Source organism: Channa argus, chromosome 13, assembly GCF_033026475.1.
Source record: "Channa argus isolate prfri chromosome 13, Channa argus male v1.0, whole genome shotgun sequence".
Classification (NCBI taxonomy): Eukaryota; Metazoa; Chordata; class Actinopteri; order Anabantiformes; family Channidae; genus Channa; species Channa argus.
Window position 1 is genome coordinate 19,024,315 of NC_090209.1, and position 21,255 is coordinate 19,045,569.

General features: G+C 38.1%; 1 protein-coding gene across 9 annotated transcripts in view; it reads left to right on the forward strand.

Annotated features, from left to right (window-relative positions):
• bsna (bassoon presynaptic cytomatrix protein a) overlaps positions 1 to 20,259 on the forward strand; it is a 108,760-nt gene extending 88,501 nt beyond the window's left edge. For 4 of the 9 annotated variants that reach the window (XR_010916336.1, XR_010916342.1, XR_010916339.1 and 1 more), the window contains 8 exons: positions 291 to 788; positions 2,268 to 2,596; positions 4,897 to 4,990; positions 5,851 to 5,982; positions 6,883 to 6,938; positions 8,018 to 8,159; positions 8,863 to 8,942; positions 13,311 to 20,259. Coding sequence is in view for 1 of the 9 variants with exons in the window: in XM_067526938.1 (XP_067383039.1) it covers positions 291 to 788; positions 2,268 to 2,596; positions 4,897 to 4,990; positions 5,851 to 5,982; positions 6,883 to 6,923 (1,094 nt within the window). In the remaining 8 variants the exon portion in view is untranslated. Of the gene's footprint in view, positions 1 to 227; positions 789 to 2,267; positions 2,597 to 4,896; positions 4,991 to 5,850; positions 5,983 to 6,882; positions 6,939 to 8,017; positions 8,160 to 8,862; positions 8,943 to 13,310 lie in introns of those variants that run through there. The other 5 variants (XR_010916337.1, XR_010916341.1, XR_010916338.1 and 2 more) reach the window with 5 other exon arrangements.
• Positions 20,260 to 21,255: the final 996 nt, after the last annotated feature.

Genomic DNA, 21,255 nt, shown 5'->3' on the forward strand with positions numbered 1-21,255 from the left:
ATTTAAACCAGACATTTTTGAGCACAATAAGCTGCCAACATGGACAGTTTTGCAGTGTTTGTTTTATCCTGTTTACATTGTCTTGTAATATGTGAAGGTGATGTGTATTCTGCATGAATGTAAAAGTTTTACTTTTATTTTCTGCCTTTCTTTCTGTGTCTTCTCCCTCCTATTCTTTTCTTTTGCATGCGGTTGGTCTTCTTCGTCTGCCTCCTTCCTTCTCTCAGCCTGCATGCCGCTGTCTCCAAACGACATGGAGATTGACTGTGATCTGCTCTCGGTTTCCAAAGCCTACCATCTGGGCCAGGAAGAAACTGACTGGTTTGAGAAGCCACGCTCAAGTTCTCGACACTACGGGAGCAGCCACTCATCTGGGAGGAGCCGACATGGTGTCAAACACACTTACCATGATTACGATGAGCCTCCTGAGGAGGACCTGTGGCCCCAGGATGAGTATGGCCAGGGAGGGCGACACTCGTCATCCCGTGACCACCGGCACCATGGCAGCTCTAGTCGTCACTCATCCACTTCACGTCATTCAGATGAGCAGAGATCTTCAAGGTCAACTAAGGGGCATCCCAAAGACCCATCAATGCACCATGAACCTTCAGGAAGATCTTCATCTTCAGGAAGGCGTGGCGAGTCAAGGCCAGCAAGTTACCACTCTTCAGACTATTCACGAGATCCATCTGGGCACCATCACAGCCAGCGCTCTTCCAGACAGGGGGACCCACACCGGTCCTCACGCAGCAAGTCTCAACCACCAATGGACATGCAGGGCCAACCAGGTACATATACACTTTGACGGTAATGTTTTATTATTATTGTTTTGTTTGTTTTTATGAACAATTACCATAATCAGTATTGTTTAAAATACATTGTTTTCATAGTGGAGTACTTTTACTTATGTAAATGGAAGTTTATATAATGCTTTTATCCAAATTGCTTTACAATGTTACTTCTCATTCACCCATTCACACAACGATGGCAGTGGCTACCGTGCAAGGTGCTCCCCTGATCCACCAGGAGCAACTTGGGGTTCAGTGTCTCGTCCAAGGACACTTCGACACGTAGTCAGGACCGGAGATCGAACCACTGACACTGTGGTCCGTGCATGACTGCCGTACCAACTAAGCTAAATGTAGTTTACCTGATTAGTACTTTCACTAATTAAAAGACTTAACGTGGTAGTTGTAGAGAATTTTTCTTGGGCCATTGATTACACTTATCAATGGCCCAATTACGCGTATCACATTTTGCTGCATATGTGCTGTGTAGCTGCAGAATGCTCAGAGTGGCCATGCTGACCCTTGTCCTCCATAACATTAGTAAGATCACTAGTGTTAATGTAGTGGCTGATCATTGTATTCACTTAACTGCAAAAACAAGGGGGTAAAATAATATATATTATAAAATCTGGTAATTTAGGCCTTTGGTAGTAATAAACAAATAATTTTATGACTAGTATAGGATTAGACCTCCTTCACATTCTGGACTATGTAGATGATCTGGCATCTGTCCATAATGAGTAGTGGTGCCAAATTGTCTTCATTTAAAATAAATTACATCTCTGTTACCTGATAAGTAACAGGCATCTTTCTAATTTAGACCTAATTTCCATCACGTCCCTTTGGCCTCTTAATTCAGAACCCCCTCTTTTATTGTTTCTCATTTGTAAAGCAACAACCCAAGTAGAAAAAGACAGTTTGTATTTACTGGCGCACATTGGATCATGACCCATATTGAATGAGTGAAGTGTCAATTTTATGAATGAATCTTAAACTATACTAGATCCTTAAATTATTACTGTAGTAATATTAAGTGGTGATCCTTGGATATGATCAATGTGATTTTTTTTGTTAGGGCTGAGGCAGAAATATTTAATATGTCTTGTCTGAAATGAATTTGATGCTCTTTTACAATTACTGTCCCCTCAGGGATCAACCGTTTTTAATTAACTTTTTCAAGCATAACTTTATGAAGGAAATGTTTTCTCCCAGGGCAGCACCGTGGCTGCGTTCTTAGCAACGTACTCATTAAATCACTGGTTTGATCTTTGCTTACAACAATTGTTGCATGTAATTCTTTTTAATCCTGCTGTTCCTGTCATTTGCTTTTGTATACAGTGCAACAAAAAACTTAGATGCTATTGCAATCATGTGAAAATGTCACAGTTAAAAAATACCACACTTCTGTTATCATCACAAAACAGTTTATTTAAAAAAAGTATATCAATAAATATACCAACTTTCCTGTCCTCAACCCAGGGTCTTCCAGGTCTGGTAGTTCTGGTCGGGCTCAGGGCCCTGCTGGTGGGTCTGTAGGATCGGGGAGACAAGGAGGGCCAGGTCCCCAGACAGATGGGGCTCCAGGACAGAGGACCCAGCTCCAACAACAAGCCCAGACATCAGCAGCCAGACAAGGACAGCCCGGTGCCCCAGTGACCTCTGGCACTCAGCAGCAGCAGCCACCTGGACAGGGACAAGGCATGGGCATGGGGCAAGGCCAGGCCAAGCCAGGGCAAATGGGGCCAGCAAGTGGACCCATTGGGCAGGCCAGGCAGACAGGTCCAGCAGGAACCACATCAGTCACTATGGTGAGTATAGAAAGGAAAATTGGGTTGTAGAAAGAAACGAGATTCTCATCTCATCTCGTATCATCACATCTCGAGATGTGATGATATACACATATCTTTTCAGCACTGTTAAATGCAGTTGTGTTGCACTGTATTTGATCGATGTGAAACAAGAAGGTATGGTTTGGTATATACAATATAGGTGGTGGTATGGTACACAGTTGTTACAGTTAATGAAGGCTATGGGCCTTGTTTTCAGCCAGTCATCACCATCAGTGCTTGCTTTCCCTCCTCCTCCTACGTTGTGCTCCCAAAGATAAGAACTGGTCCATCTCCTCCCAGTACATTTGGTTTATTTAAATTCTGCACTGCCAGGCCTTATCTAACAATGTGATTAACACAAACACAGCTGATAACTCAATGTAGCAGATTCACTGTCTGCAACACGCTGGGGAAATTGTCACTCAAAATGTCTCCCTGCAAAAATTCATTCCAGTCTGCATTTGCTCATAAATCTGTGTAAATCTATTTGCTATTGAACTGTAAAAAGCTGATTATGATGTTTAATGTGAAAGTTCTGATAGTTTAATGATTCTTCTCCTGAATCCATTATGTGTCTGGTAAATACATAAATGTGGTACCAATGAAGTTCCCAAAGCCACTGTCGCCGTGTTGATTATGAGCCACCCAAAAATATTCATGATTTGCTTTCACTGCTGAATGGTGATCATGATTTTAATATTGCTGCTCTGCAAAGTGAAGTTAATCATATGGTCTGATGTCAAATTGTGCTGCAACTTTTTTTGGAAATAATTCTGAAAGCTCTGCTGTGGAATGCAGTTGCTCTGACAGGAAGCCATAAACCTTAAATAGAATTGTCATATGATTATTATACAGACTGCAAACTCATTCACTTACACTCGTATGTTGGATCCATTGTATAATTAAAAGTATCGGTTAAGTGTCTGTGCATAATAAAAAACTATATACTGGATATTGCATCATCGCAGTTTTGTTGCAGCTAAAGTAGAGAAAGGAGTGAGAAAGTGATTATTTTGTATCGATCCAGTCTTTGTCGAGTTAGAAAACAGAGGAAGTAAGAAAATAAAAGTAAGACAGATCAAATCAGAGTAAACGCAATAGTACTAACTGTTACAGTGATGGGTATCAGAAGATGTGTTGTGCATTTCTCCTGAAGCTATTTTGTGTTTGTGCAGCTACTGCAGTTTAGTCTGGTAAGAAACCCAGCAACACAAAAGCTTTCAAAAAGCTCAGAATGACTAAGCAGATATCAATCCTTTCAAATCAGACGACTCAAACAAAGATATGAGGTAAATGCAGGTAGCTATGAGGTAAAAATAAACAAATGTAGTTAAACTTAATTCATATAATTACTTCAATTTGGGTTGATGCAGTAAAGTCCTTAAAGCTACGGAATCCAACAAACCTCGAAATAAAACCACTCTGCTCCGCTATGACCTCCCTCTCCCCGCTCCACTTTGGTCATTTACCATTTACCTGCTATGCTCTACCACACTTTGCACAGCCCCTGAAATACTAGTCTTTATCAAATTACAATAAATAAGAAGCCGCATACTTTACTAATCAAACAGAAATCTCTGACATGGTCTGAATAGTTAAAAGGTTGAGCCTTGCTCAAAAACATTTAGAGGCGAATATCATGCTTTCCTGATTCTGTCTTCATGGAAGCTGTCAACAGCACTTATACATATGTGGAAAAGCTTTGGAACACTTTTCTACTAAAAAGTATTCAAAAAAGTAAATGACTATAGCATGCTATATCTGACAAATCATTTAATTGCATCTACTTGGCTGTGATGGCTGATGGCTCACAAATGACATCCAGTCAGAAAACAGTTAAAACTTAATCAGCTCTGTTTTTAGATTATGGAATGGACCTTGTGAAAGAAGATGTAGAGCTTGTTTCAGCAGGAATCCTCTGATTGACACTAGGCTGTGATGGTGTAGAAACACATCATTCAGTCAGTCAAAACATAAGTTAAAAGAGAAGCAGCTTTCTCTGTTATCTCTTATCTGTGTTGTTCTGCTTTCCTTCTGTCTTCTTCTCTTCCTTTATCCCTCACTTTCACACCCTCTCACTCCTGCCTTGTTTGAGTACATAAAGAGGAATTCCATATCCCACTCATTCTTGTTTTTTACCACCTTTGTCTTCAATTGCCAATAGTTTCGCTCAGAAAAGTCAAATATTTGTGTTTCTTAATAGTTTCTCTCCAATCGCTCCAGCTGTCTCATTCTTATATTCTCTCTGTCTCTCCTCCTCATTCTCTCTCGCACTTCAGGCCAAGATCGAGACACCTCCAGCAACAGCTATAGGAGCAAAGGCGGCGCCCATCATGGCTTCAAAAACCACCCAGCCCCCACTCACAGGCATAGGTACAGTATGCTACCACACATATAACACAGACCAGCAGCCCAATGTGTTATGTAACCAATGTGTACTTCTTTAAGATTTTTGGTTATATTGTGCATTTATTGGATAGACAGATAGGATAAAAGACAAAGACATAAAAGCACAGATAAGGAGCAAATAAAGGTGCCTACTTAAACTAGAAACCCAGGTGCTGTAATTATGTGGCATTGCACCTTAACTATTTGTCTATCAGGGGTCTCTAAGAAATTAACTTTGGTAATGAAAAATAAACAGCCCCAGTTCTTTCCATGGCTGTAAATGAAGTGTTGTAAGTTACATACCCATACTGTAATTTCTATCTGTATAATTTTTAAGAATGTGACAGAATATTTATATAATGGATACAGGAATATTTATATAATTTCAGTGTGGGCAGCAGATACATGTTGCACTGTGGTTGTACTTTAGGAGGTAGAGCAGCTTGTCTGCCAACCACCAGGTCAGCTGCAGGGGCCCTCAACGACACTTACTGACCCTCAGGTTTTGTGCATGTCCCTCACATGTAAGTTACCTAAGAATGTGTCGAGAATAAAATAATTATTATAGAATTTGTCAAATAACATTTTTTATATTGCCCACAATGTTTGATTAACGACAAATTTTCGGATACTGTTATGACAAACGACAGCAATGAGCACTTCAATGGACACCAAACTTGTCATTAAATGAAACAAATATGTACACTGGCAGATGCCACAGAATATTAGACATGGACCGATACTCTTCTCCTCTGGACTCTTTGTTCTGTCCTACCTCTCATCTTTCTCTCTCCTTTGCCCCACTCTAATCTTTGCCTCTGCCTTCCTCTTTGTTTTCTGTCCAGGCTCCAAGGCGGCTCCTAGGCCAGGAGGTATTGGCAGTGCTGCAGCAGGTCAGCCTGGCATGGAGGGAGACAGCATGTTGTCCAAGATCCTGCCTGGAGGAGCTGCAGAGCAGGCCGGCAAACTGGGAGAAGGTGCAACACACAAATCACTAACAGCACATTTTAAGAAAGCGATTTGACCATGATATAGCAACATATTTAATGTAGAACCCAACTATTACTATCAATCATTACCATGGAATAGTATCATCTTTTGGTAATGTGTTTTTTAGGTCCTGTATTTTCATTTATTTAATTTTTTTAATCTTATCCCATGAGTTCAGGCTTGGCACAGCGGATCGTTGGTCCATAATTCTCATAATGTTCTTGAAACAACCGATTATATCTTAATGTTTGTTCATTTCTAGGATATTCTTCATGAAAAGCATACTGTATGTGATTGATAATGGACTTATAAAAATGTAAATCACTCAGTTATTAATTATCAGCTCATTGTATTTACATTTTCAAGGCAAGAAAACAACATGTGCAAATAACAAAATTTTAAAAAAAAAACACTGTAAGTATTTATTAACAATGAGTCTTAATTCTTTATCTGATAAGACGTGTACTGCACTTTTTTCCTGTTCCAGTTTGGGGAATGAATGTAGGTGTGTAAGGGTTGTTGAATGGGTAAGATTTTTTATGGCATCAAATGGGTTTTAGTTTAGCTTTACGAATGTTTTCAAGAAATTATCATATGGGAACATATGGGACCTGTAAAATAAAGTGTTGCCAATTATTCTTGAAAAAAAAAATTACATTACTTGCCCTATATAAAAAATAAAAACTTTATAAGTTAGTGAACTAGTTTCCAGGACACAGGCTAAAGAGCTCAAGGGGCCAAATAGATGCAAAATCACTGTAGAGAGTTTTAAAACGAACTGACAACATAACTACAAAGGGATGATAGTCCATTGAATTGATGAGTTATTTGTTGTACTATTAAGTCTGTCGGTTCTTAATACAGTTTTGTTGTCTGCTTTCCTCCAGCTATCTCTGGGTTTGGCAAGAAGTTCACCTCTCTCTTCTGAGGTGCTAAGATTCAAGTATGTATATTACTTTTGTTACTTTCTTATGTGTATCCCAAGAAGCACAAAGTCAGACCAGCAGAAAACATGTCAATCATGCACATTCATGCACAAACAGTCGTTTATTTTCTGCTTTATTTTATTTAAAAAAAGATGAAAAGTTTCAAACTTATTGTAGTTTGCTCTCTTGTTTGTACATGCATTTGAGTTATTGATGAACTCCACATATATTTTATGGAGCTGCTACAGAGTGTCAACAGTATTTTCAATATAATTATATTTATAACAGTTTTAATTATACCCAAAAGAATGTTCATGTGAAAAACTAAGAAGATCAAAATGAATGTTATTCTATGAAGAAGATATAAAGGTACAAGCAGAAGTATTTTTGGTCAATGATTCATGTACAAAGAACTGGAAACATTTCCTTCTTTTTTCAGTGAACAAGTGCAATTTCAAATATTATGTGTAAAAATACATCTCTGAGATGCTGCTAGTTCAGAGTCTACTGGGATGTTGACTGATAGCTACAGCCTGTTGTGTGCTCACTCTTGCAGGCAGCGGAGAGTGGGAGGCTTAAAGTGGTTTACTCAGAACAGGCTGTGTGTTTCGAAGCAGTGTGTCTGACAGTCTGTGTGTTTTCTTTGTCTCCGTTTTTAAATCTCTGGCTGCTTTGCGTGTGCAGGGTGGAAATTTCACACTGACAATAACAACATTTCAACTTTGACACAGTGTGCTTCAAAAACAATGTCTGTTTACATCGGGGGGTTATCAGAGCTGATACACTGTACAGCGATGCAGGGGTGTAGATGTAACACTGCATACAGTATATTCATGTTATAAATTCCCAAAAGAAAGAGCAATTAAATTTATATATATATATATATATATATATATATATATATATATATATATATATATATATATATATATATATATATATATATATATATATATATATATATATATATATATATATATATATATACACATATATACACATACACACACACACACACACACACATTTTATATACATGTATACATAATACATGTATATATTTTATGAACTCACTAACTGTGTCAATGCATTTGCAGGACAATGTAAATGTCAAATAATAAAGTCAAGAAGCCTCATACCAGAAAAACCTGTGAAGTTCCCCCTGCTTTTGTTTTACTAAAAGAGAGAGAGAGGAAAGAGAGAGAGAGAAGGGAACTAAAAGAAGAGCTGAGCATACTGGTGAGTACATTAATTTTCATTTAACCTGTGCAGCTTTTCATTCGTTAGCCATTTAGCCATTTTTTGATTATTCAAGCCAGTTGGTTCAGGGATTAAACAGCATATTTGGTCGCAACTAAAACAAATACTTTGGTTTTTTAAATCGCTCCAACCTTAACAGCAAATTTAAGTCCAATGGGAATTAGCTTTGGTAAGATTTAAAGTTGCTGTTGGGATGACATATTTTTGTTAGCATCTCCCTGGTCCTCTCACCAAAAAGTCAGTGGGGTTTTTCCGTTGGCATTTGGATGACTGCAGAAAACAAGCTCTGTGACAACGAGAGGTTAATGATACTTACATGTCTTGTTGAGGTAATCCTAACAGATGAACACCACCTTTAGGATTTTACAAGCCTAAACACAATCACCAAAAACAAGGGTATAAAACAACTACACCACAGATGCATCAAAACCATTTGTATTCAAATGTTGATATAAATGCCAATAGCAAACCAGAAACTGCTAATTCCATTGCTCTTTTCTTACATGAGCACAGTATAATCTTACACACCTCGCTGAGTAAAGTATTTTACAAGTAAGTTTCTCTACATAAAGCATTGAAGAAGTTACATGGTGAAGCAGAAACTGGTCCAACAATTTATCAGAGGTTGGATGTGTTCATTAGAAAAACACGTCACCTTAAATGCTGCTCTTTTCTCCTGCAGCCATCCAGGACTGGGATACTGTGGATGCCTCATGTTTGAAGTCTGCTGACAGAGAGTGGCTCTCTCTGACAGGCCAGACTGTAAGTTACTTTATACTTTGCCTGACTGATCCTATTGACATTGTCTACACTTGTAAGGAAACACACTTTATAAAAATATTCCAACCTGATTTTGATGATGATAGTGGTTTCATTTAACATATAAAGTACACAAGTTTCAATACTTGTCACTTATAGGCATCATTGTAACAAATGCTCAAATACTTTAAATGAAACCGTCAGACTCTATCCATTTGAGATTTCAAGGCTGATATTGTACGCGTTGGACTGATGAGACTTTACAATAGACTCTCCTTTGCTCTTCAGTACTTTGTGTGGGTGAATCTGTTTTTCAAACATACTTTGAGTATCAAGATTTGCCACTTTATCAAACACCCACACAGTTGATATTTTACCAAACCTTTTTAAAAACACAAATTTTACCTGTTTTGTAAGCTGAGCACCAGAACACAACTTGAATATACTCATCATTTCATCTTCAGGACATTTCTAAATCTCTAATTCTCTATATCAATATTTTTATCATTTGGAGACAAGCTGCTTGTGTTCCTCCAGTGTCGCCTTGTTTTCTTTTTTTTCTTTTTTTTTGCTTATGTGTTTTTGCAGCTGTTGAGTTGTGGTCTGTGCCTGAAAATTGCTGGCATCTGAACTGTGTGAGTTTAAAAGTCTGCAGTCAGCTCGGCAAGAAATTAAACAGAAAAAATCTGTTATTTTGCACAGCACGGGAGACTTTTAGAAACTACCGGCTGACTCTAACTCGAGCAAATTGAGAATAAAACATCAAACACTAAATACAGTCAGAATAAGGCTTTGTACCGTATCTCATTTGGTCTCTTGATGTGAAGAACTAAAATTAAATGCTGCTAAGAAATGACACAAAACTGGCATCAGCGTTCATCTTTAATCACTGTTCAATGTTGGAAGCCTTTGGGACACGTGGTTTGTTTCTTTTGTTCTGACTGTGATGCCACTAAACAGTGATGCCTTTCAAAATCTAAAAATGATCTAGGTATATTTTTGGTGAAACTATATTCACTCTGATAATAACATCAGAGACGCCAGAAGCTATTATTATCGGAAATGTGAAAAACACATGAAGACCTCATCAACTAAATATAAACCAGTGAGAAGAAAGATTCTAAGTGGAAAACTTACAAAATCAGTTATTATTATTAGTTATTATAATAAAAAGAAATACAGGAGGAGGAGGGTTAGTGTGTTTGTTTGAAATGATTAATACAAACTCTTCCTAAACAGTTTTGCATCATCACAACCTTGTTTATCCACAGAAAGTATTTATTAAAGTTGTGGTGCTGGTTAAATATTAAAAAGGTCAAACAGACGCTACAAACTTTCTCTCATTTTAAGTTCTTTGAACTGCTTCAACAGAACGAAAAACATGGTAATTGTGCTTTAGAGTAGCTGATTTTGTAGGGCTATGAATATAATAAGTAGTGAATGTTATGCAAATAGATCCCACATAAAACTGCATTATCAGGTGATAGAAAATCAATTTCGCGCAATTATGTGTGATTGCAATTGTTAGGAGACGGGATCCAACAGTCAAAAGATCAACAGCTTTCGGCTTGTCCCTTCAGGGGTCGCCACAGCGGAAAGTGGGTAAGGTGGCCCTTGGTGGCCAGTGGGTTGGGATTCAAACCTTTGGACTTCTGCATCCCAACCCAATGCTTTACCACTGATCCACCAGACAGGATCAAACTGTGATGTGAGCTAGTTTCACTGATTATTTATTCCATTCCCATGGTCCTGAAGAAAGGGTGTAGATGTTAGTTATGCTGGGACTGTGAAAATGGAGGCAACATTTCCAGGAACATTTTCTAAAATGCTTTTTTTCTATTGAAGTGAAGTCTTTTGCTTGGTGCACTAGGTTTTGAAGCTTTTGATGCACCGTGGGGGGATGAGCAGGCGTTAATGTTGCTGTTGTAATTCTAAGCGTGCACAGTGTTGTGTGTGTGCCATAAACGCCCGGACCGTGCGTGTCTCTGTGTGCTGCACAGCCATGCGGTGACTAACTGCACTCATGTGACTGCTGCAGAAAGAACTCTCTCTTTCCACCCACACTCTACCCCTGCTGTCAAACAGCACTGATTTTTTTTTTCTCGTCTTTTGCTCTCGCTTTCTCACTTTCATGTTGTCTTTCCTCGCTTTCCTCTCTCTCTGCCGGGCGTTTCACTTTCTGATTCACTTTTTTTGTCTACATGTCTCATTTTTTTCCACCTTTAACGGTAACAATCTCTTTTTGTTCTCCCTCTACCATTTCTTCTTTTATGCCCCTACAGTGCTGCAAAATGTCCTGCTCTCTGTCCTTTTTTATTTTGCCATCATTATTTAATCCTTGCATTTATATGTGATAGTTGAATATCTTATTTTAAAAGCAGGGGTATTAAGATGTTCTTAGAACAACCTCAGTGACTTGATGCTGTCTTGGCTCACAGCTCTGCCCAGTGCTGCTGGACGGCGTTGAGGTTAGTGCTTAATAAAAAGCTGTCAACTTCTTTCACTTCAGGTGGTAAACCTCTTTTTTATAGATCTTACTTTGTGCATAGAGGCAGGAAGGACCCAGACCATGACAGACAGGCTCTCATTCTCTTTTCTGTGTCTGGTGGGGACAGACAGGGATGTACTGTACATATACATCTAAATTATGAATATAAAGCATTTTCTTTCACCTCAATCTCATAAGGAAACTGTATCATGTTTGTAGGTGACATGTATCCAGCTGTTGTAAGATCACCGCTCGAGTCCTGACATGGACACACACAATTAACTGATATATATATGATATAAAATAACGTGATATCTGCATATACCACAGTTCCCTTAAAAAAACGGAACAGAAAAAAAATGGAAGCCTTCTTCCCTATCACTGGTTTTCTGTGTCCCATGATCTGCGATTACAATTGGTAGAGTTCTGCGTGATAATTTCAGAGATAAGAGGGAAGTTTATTTAATATGACTTTTTGAATAAAGATACCAATGCCTCAGCCTGAACATAGACATAAGTTAGTACTAAATCTTAAGTCACTGTGATAAACAGAATCCAACATATGGAGACATTGTTCTGGACCATTCATGTCAAACAGGAAATACTTTGAGAGGCCACAGTCTCACACTGAAATACACAGGTGTTTTGAACTGGGGCTAATTACTGCATGTGCATATATACACTGGAGTACTGACTTGTTCTGTTTGTCCTGTAAGACAGACGTAGAGACTGGGTTTGTGACTGAAAGCATGAATGAAAAAGACAACGTGCAGGTCCCAGTTTGCAGAAATATTGAACACTAGTAGTTTTCGTAGTGAAAGGCCTCTACCTTTCAAGTAAATAAAAGTAAAGTCAAGTAAATTTGAGGTGCCGAAGTGGCTTCTGTTTTCTGTTTTCCTCCCATTTATGTTGGCAGGCGCTGAGTCAGCACAGCTTGACATGGTTGACTGTGTCTATGGCTGTGTTCTGCTGCTGCCCGGTTCCAGCTGGTTTACACTGGAAATACTCACAAAACAATTGTTAACAGCATTTACCCCAATATCATGTACACACATTTTGAATCTTTGCAGCTGGATGTGGGGAAATCTGAGGATGTGATAAAAGAAATATTCTCAGCAGATTCAAATGCACAAAGACATTTTTGAAGAAAAACAGAAAACTGGGTGCTGTGTTTTTGTGTTTTTTTTTTGTTTGTTTTTTAATAGGTAATTTGATATAAAAGATATTTTCACTATTTCATTATTTATTATTGTGTGTACATGTATGTGTATCAGTGTAGGCTGCCAGCAGCAAAGCACATATCACACCCTCTTCATACCAGGGAAGCCACACACCATCCCCTACATTGGGATAAAGTATGGTTAACTTTGCAAAATCTTAGTTTTAATATGTCTTAGCCACAATAGAGAAGCAGAAGTCCAAGTGTCTTTTATGTCTTTATGACAAATATCTTGTGAGATGGATGACTGAGAGCCGCACTGTGTGCTGTAGAGCAGCAGTGCATTTCTAAAGCTTATCCACCATCTAGTGGTCAGCTTTATTTTATCAACTCCACACAGCCTTAATGTGAACAAAGAAGCTCTTTGTGCATCACTGTGGTTAAAAAAAGGAATCCAAGCTAAACCCATTCACCCCATGTCTACAAATAGCCTTAAAATACAAGGGAACTCAAACATGCAATGATAATTCGATTAGCGGGCAATTAACACGTTGCAAATGACCATCACAGTTTTGACTGTGATGGTCATTTTTCTTACTCATATTACTGGTCGGTTTTCTTACTGATATTATAAATCGTGTACATAGCTGGTGAATAGCAGGAGGCCACGTTGGTGTCTTCATAATGTCTGACTTTTTTTGTTTGTTTGTTTGTTTGTTTGAAGCTCATCCCAAGCCAACATCCATCTTAAGAGGCACTACCCTTGTTCATCCAGCATCCTCTGCCAAAGACCAAATCAAACTACTTCAGAGCTGCTGGAAACCAAACTGAATCCATTGCTCTTCCTCTGTGCCAGTACAGGGAGGTCTGCTTACATCACTGGAGATCTGCATAGCCTTTGAAGACAAATAGAAGCAATGAAGCCAATATAGCACGTCATTGGCATATTGGGACTAACACTGCAACTTTCATGAAGAGAAGTCCAGAGACGATGCTGTTTTCTTCAGATATGCTGATGATGCCATGGTTTATATGAGAGCTGCTCTTTTTCCTGCTAAGAGGAAATAGCAGCTTTACCATTTGGCATGATTTGGATCCTTGGTTTCACAGTCCTGTGCTCAAATAAGAAACAACAGCTACAAACCTGACTCTCTTTTTTTTTTTTTCTATCTCGTCTCCGAGTAATAACAAAAGCGGGGAAAAGGGGAATAAACCTCGCTGAAATGCTGCAGGTTTTTCTGGTAGCAAAGACCTTGTTTCATCACCTGACAAAGACATTCAGTAATAAAAATGTCACATTGAATGAAAAAGTCACTGATAATAATATGTTGATGCCGAACAAGAGTGTTGATGTGGATGTCTTTCCATGATTAGCTCGGTTTCTATCTACATTCCAGATTGGAACTGTTCAAACCTTTTGCTTCTCCTACTCTTCACATCTCTACATCTCTTGAATGCTGATTCAGCTTTCTTTATAATCCCTGCCCAGTGGTCCTCAACTTGCCATTTCCTTAAAGAAGTGTTGAGTGTATTAAAAAAAAACACATAAATTTGGAATGCATGAAACTTTATATCCAAGACCTTACACTGTTTATCATTACTTAAGAGGCCATAAAGAAACTGGGAAACACATCCAAACTAGACGACCTAAATGATAAGGAAAAGACGATTGCTGAGGCAATAGGAATATTGCCACCTGAACAAGAGGAGCCTTTTGGATTTATTTTAGGGAAAACTTTCGAACGGTATTTGGAGTGAAGCCGTATGCGGTTGGGTTGTTTTTCAGCCATTACGAAGCCATTAAAACAATTTACCTGCAGTGCTTGTCGAAACGGGGTTTCTCCAACTGGCCCACAATATTTGGCTTTTAGATATTTCTCATGTTGTCTGAGGTGATTATCATTTGTTTTGCTCTTTTTATTTTTCTAATTTAGTTTTGTTATTTGCCTGGTGTTTATGTTGCAGGTAACCAATATCGCCTTAACTGTTTTTAAATGTTTCATTTTGGAGTAAAAGTGGCATATTTTTATGACATCCACATAATATAATTACATATTTTCACCTCACCCTTTTTTATGTATTATCTGCTGGAACACTGGCCACAGTGAGATTCATTTATATTTTTTTAAATTCACTTTGTTTTAGATAATTGTGATATTTCTTTTTAATTTATTTATGTTTTGTAAAGTTTTGTTACCTTCATCAAGCCCCACGTCAATTTTCTGACTCTAATTTATTATCAATAATTATAAAAGCAATAGAGTAAGCGGTAAGAAAGTAAAGAGCACAATGTTGTGTCATTTTAAAGGTTGGTGGAATAGAAATGTGTTGCTGCTGTCTGTCTATTTTCCACTGATGTATGGCTTAAGTCTGACTTAAACCTACCAATACTTTGATATTGTACAACTGCTGTACTAATACGTCAGAGGGCAGGAGCTTGCATCTAAACTCACAGGTCGGGTATCACCTGGATCTTCTCCTCCACCCAAAACTGGGACCTTGTATTATAAATAAGTCAGTGGATCACAGTGATACTCAGCTTGTTTTAGCCAGCTGGAGTCTGATCTGAAGGCACTGCAGGGCAGCAGAGAGGCAGTGAAAAGCAGACCAGCCACACATTGCGGCAGAGCTGGACTTGATGTTGTTCTTGTCACCTGCGGGGGTTTGGGTTTCAATGTGATTCTTCTGATCCTTCAAGATGGACATTTACTGGGAGTCTGCAAAAAGCTCCACAGAGCTCCTTACACATCAGTGTGTATCAGCATGTGTCTTCACTCTGTCGAATGTGCACAGAGCACGTGAAAGCACACTTGAAGATGGTGTCAAAAAAGAAAAAAAAAAAAAAATCAGCACTCATGTGAGTGAGGAACCAAAAATAACACTTGGTTGTTTCACAAAATCACTCGCCTTTTCTAACTTTTCATTTTCTATTGAGGTGGCATCCAGACCTGTAACCCAACCCCCAAAAACCTCTCTCTGACTGTCAGTTGTCATGGAAACTTCTCAGGTCAGTATTCTCCCTGCTGTTTCTCCTGCAGTGCATTGTGGGATCTACGGTTCGATACTCAAAACATAGTCTGACGGGCCAAACATCGCGAGGCCTTCAGCAAAACCAACGAACCTACCAACTTCTGCTGTATATTGTCCGTGTGAACGCTCGCTGGGAACCTTCGCATGCTGCCCGGCGCGGAAAACCTCAAAGTCACCTCTATATTGTTCTGTTCCTAATGTTTGTATGTATGTGTGTGAGAGTTCTGTATGTGTGTATTTAATGACCATCATCCAATGTGGAAAAGAAAACGAAGATAAAACAATGAGTTCAAACACAGTGGGCAGAAGAGGCAACCCCTCATCACCAGTCGTTCTATGCAATGAATCATACCTGGTTAAATAGAAGCATGAGGAGGAAAAGGGACTAGAAACAAAAAAGGAAAAAGGTACAAAACGCATTGTTATGAGGGTTTTTTTTGTCAAGATTGCATCATTTTGACATTCTGTGTAGCTCAATGTAATGAGATTCTGTGAATGTGTTTAATATAGGATACCTAAGTACCTAAATAAGCATTGTTAAACTGGCATGTTCAGTTTCTGCAAAATGGTTTGTTGGTAAAGGTGTATTCATAACAACAGGAAATAAGAACTGTGTGGCTGAAAAGCTGATGAATAAGAAGGCAACAGTGTTTGTGATAATAATATCATCAACATACTCTGTTAATGAAGCAAATTCTGAATACTTTCCCAGAAACGTGTCTAAGGACCAACAAAAAGTTGTTGGAAAATAGCTTTATTTCAATTGAAAAGTTCTACTACAAACCTACATTAAAATAGGCAAAAGTAAAAATGAACATAAAAAATCATGCAATCGCCCCATTTGCTGTTTTTAACTCCATTATGTGAGAGATGTTTCAAAGACAAATTGTTCCACTGCTCCAACTATTTGGTTGGAGCAGTGAAATATCCCAGTTGTCATAAATACATCCAAACAGCTTTCAGCCATCTTTTGCTTCAAGTAGGGGTTTACGGAGTCCACAGAAAATGTATGGATATAAATATATATATATTATAAAAATTCATACTTAAGATATTTTAAAATATGGTTGTTATCTGCTCAGGGTTGAAGAAGAAAAGCTCCTATTGTTTTTGTTTTGTTTGTTTGTTTTTGGTGTTGGTTTTTTCAATGACGTAGGCCCAAAGTGAATTCTAATTAGCTCATTTTAATTACTTCTAAGTTCAATATACTTGAATGTGCACTTGTTCTATTTGCAGAGAAAGAAGCCAAATGTTTGTGTGTTTTGAGCGAAAAACAAAATCCGATCCAGTACATACACACACATATTATATATATATATGTAAAACAATTTCTAGACTATAAGAAAAGATTATTATTGTACTAATGGAGCACTATCCATAGCATTCCTAAACAGAAGTTTGTGTGTCTGTGTGTTTGAGTGTTTAAAAGTGCACTGCCATGACACACTAAGAGAAAAGATTTATATGATAAATACACTGTGGAAATATCTGTACCTCAGAAACAAAAAAAAATATCTGCAAAATTACCATCTGTCTTTTTTAACTTAGCAGTTGGTAGCAAAGTTATACATGAAAATTAACAAATAAAAACAGGTGGTTTGTGCAATATGGAAACAGCCCATTATTCCTAACTCCTTTGCAACCCACATAATTTATTTGGCCTCGGTCAAAGATTAACCTGTAAAAGAAGTAAGTCTATATTTTATGTGAAGCATCTAGCAGATGGTTTATTTATTTAAGAATTTATTTTAACATATGGAGAGAAAAGAGAAAGCTGGAATTTAAGAGAGAAGAGAGATTTAGGCTTAAAGTCTATAGACTTATAGAGGGAGAAATTATCTTTATACAGTTATTATTGTCATTGTTATTATTGAATTTATGCACAACCACAATAAAGAGAGTGGTAAACAAAATGTAAAAATGTTTTTTCATCCAGGTTATGTTTTTATGTCTGCCTACACAGGAAAATGTTATTGTCTTTATTTCATGCTCAGATTTAATTGACAGATGTCAGAACCGTGTCTGGTTTCTATTTAACTCTGGCATTGCCGGTCAGCGTGTTGTGGTTTTCACATTTTTTCTTAGAACCACTTTTATTTCAGACACTTTTTGGCCTTTCCAGTCGTAGAATGAACATTCGAACCATCCGGGGTCTGTTTGGAGCTGCGTTATCAATCTGTTAACGTGCACATGAGATGCACGGGGCCCTCACAGACCTCACATCACCGGCACACTGCCACGAGATTCGCGAAATCACCACAGAAGCTTAAAATGATTAAAAATGTGTCAAAGTACAACAACTAATATGAGAGAGAATTTAGACATTTACCCAAATCAAAATCAACTCCCTTTATTGTTTGTCATGTTTTTCAGAAGTTTGTAAAAAAACAAAATGTTCCTCAATCACTTTTGCCTCAGGAAAGCACACACGAAATGCAGCCTTGCAATGGAGACGTTCAAAAGACCATAGAGAACGATGGCTGGACTTACACAGGGGCAATAAATCTAATTTCTGACAGTTTACAGCACAGATGCGATCATGGCTGCTGTTAACGAGGGATTCAGTAATAGTTGATTGACACACGTCCAGATGTTTTGCTCCAGGGTGAATACAGCCACTGAAGGTAGCTTAAATATGCATAGCAGCAAGGGCTTTTATACTACAATACTGGTCAGTGAAGAAAGCCATCATGTTACTGCCCTCTAGCCAGTTGTGGTCTATGCTCTGCATGGTGTCTGTGTATATCCAGGAACACAAGAGACTTTGGTTCAGACCACAATGGGCAAAATCACTGAGACACATCCTGGTTTTTCAGAGGTGTTTGAAGCACAAGATGTAACATGAAGAGTTGTGTTCCAAATCAAGATATTAGTACATGTTTAAACGCCATGAAAATCAATGAAAAATCCTCATTTTTTAAATTCATTTAGGAGCTCATATTAACTGTATTTTGGGACAAAACTCTTGTGTAGATTAGTTTGCAATAGAAACGAAGGGTTTACAGACGTAAAGCTAAGAGAGGTTGCTTCCACCAGATCTCTTGTTTAAAAGAAGTAAACTCTCATGAGCCTGTCTTCGAATCCAACGTTACGAGTCAGCAATAAGGCTACGCACAGTCTGACAATCCGGTATTTGACCCTTTGTGGCACTGACCTGTTTTCAGATTGGAGTATTTGTCCTATTTAGGCAAACATCTGTCACATCTGTGAGGACTTCTTTGTGACTGTAGAAGCACAAACACGGCAAACTGACAAACGTACAGCGCCGCAAAGAGTTAAAAGCATGATTAATTAGCATTGACGTGTTTAAATGCAGCTTAGAATGCTTTTGGGAAACCTGGACCGTGTATCTTTGTGTATTTGTATGTCCTAAACCAAAAAGGTAGCAGACAGTGCTTGTACAGTAAACAGTGTAGGAACAGTCACCACTGCTGTTGCTGTCGGTCTTACAGTCAACATGGGAAGATTTTAGAACTCACTATGTTTGTATATATACACTATATATACACATATAAATCTGAAAACGTTAATGGTTCATTGGTGAGATGTTGTCAAATGAGAGCAAGAAAGCCGAAACAAACAAAACCACGAGAGAGAGAGATAGAGAGTTTATCTGTCATTCAAAAAGCATCAGGGAGTGTTTATTCATCTTTCACCTGTAATGAATCATCAAAGTAGCGCATGACCTGGACACCTCCCTCGCCCAACCTAAGTGCCCCCTCCAATCCATCTTTGTTATCTTGACCCTCTCTGACCCGTGACTTTCCACCTCACAGGCTGCCATCTTCACTTTTTGATTTTGATTGTATTGTTTTGCAGTGTAAATACCAGATGGCCGGTCTGATTTCAGCAGACGTGTAAATGCCATGACGGACATGTTCTGTACAACATGTAAATCTAAAACATACCAACACACATTCGCAGACAAACACACGTACGCGGGCGTGAGAGAGGCCTTTGCACACTACACGGCAACAAGCTGGAGCGTATGCAAGCCTGAACCTTTCTGCCTAAACCTGTGCTTTTTGTGTATAAAATGATAAAAGCCAACATGACAAACAGAAGCAGTTGTTGATTTGAGTAATAAATTACAAAAATTGCATTGTGTATGTATGTGGCTGGCTCATGCAGACTGTTTGAAACTCATTTAAAAAAAAGTTGTATTTGGACATACAAAATTAAAGCATATTGGTCTGTGTAGATTTTCTATACATGTTGTGTTTGTAAAATGAGATGACATCAAAAACAAAAAAAAGGAAGAACGTTCTGGCTTCCGTGTAATTTTTTGGGGGGTAGACAGATACAGTCCTGGGAGATGGAGAGAGAGCGCGAGCAAATTTGTGTAAAAAAAATAATAAAATAACCCAACTGAATGATGAAAAGAGAGTGAAAATAAAATACAGAAAAAGGTCAAGAGCCTAAAAATGACTACAAAATGTTCCATTCACTGTTGTAAGTGCAATGAGCTAAACTTCTTGTTTCCCTATTGTAAAACCTTGTGTATGTTTCCGTGTATTCCTCCTGTAAATGGGTGTAGTAGACCTGGTGCATCATGCCATGTAATGTGATGAATGACAAATTATGACCTTACAATACATTTCATCAGGACAAATAAATAAAAGACAAATACATAAAAAAGCAAATGGTTGGGTGGCATCTTCTTTTAGCCCTGTAGGGTGATACTCCACATGAAGTTGTGACTTCAATTAAAATTTGCTACATACTGTAAAAGTCATGTGCTCGTTCAGGTGCCTGTTATCTGTATTCTTCTAAAAACTAAAATGTGTCGCTAGTCCAGGAGAGAAGTTTACATCGGTCTGAATGTTTGGCTCTGGGAGGAAAAATATGTGTATTCGGTTGTTTGGAAGTCTGTCGTTCTTCAGCAGAACAGCACCATCAATGTTCGTACAGTAAATTTTCATACAGGTTTCCTTTAATCAGCGATATTTTTTAATTACCGTCAATATCTCAGTCGCACAGTTTTGTAATTAATTCAACTTAATCGACTTAAACACAAAGTCTTTGAACTTAAAATGATGAGTTGAACAATTTTCTAAGAAGCGAAATTTCATTGCAAGCAGCAAAGTTTTACTTTCAAATATATTTTATTTGCATGATAAAGACACATTTTCCTTCATATTCACTAAACTCACTAAATTAGGTCGATAAAAAAAGAAACAATAGCTTATTGGTAGACTTCCCAGCATGCATTGTTTGGAAAGATAAAGCTCCCCAAATGCTGGTGTTGTTTGTAGTTTAGATAAAAAAAGAAAAGCCAAATGGGACTCGCTGTCTTCAACATGTAATTGTTTATTCTCAGTATAATGAAAACGACGGGAACCATCACGAAGGCTGTCGGTGAATTACGTCTCCACAACACTGTGACTCCAACAGGAGCGCGTTTATCATCGCAGCTGCACAACTATGTTCTGTTTTTCAGATGACTTACGGTCACATTGATGTGCTGAGGCAGTTTTATGGGGGCTTCATTTTTCCAGAATCACCAAAAATGTTCTACGAATAAATTAAACAAGACTGAGGTTTATACAAGAGGTCATTTGTTTGTGGGATTGTGAGCCACAGCATTTATGGAGGTTTCTACTGTGTTCACGGAACTAAAATTTAAATGTAAAATGTGT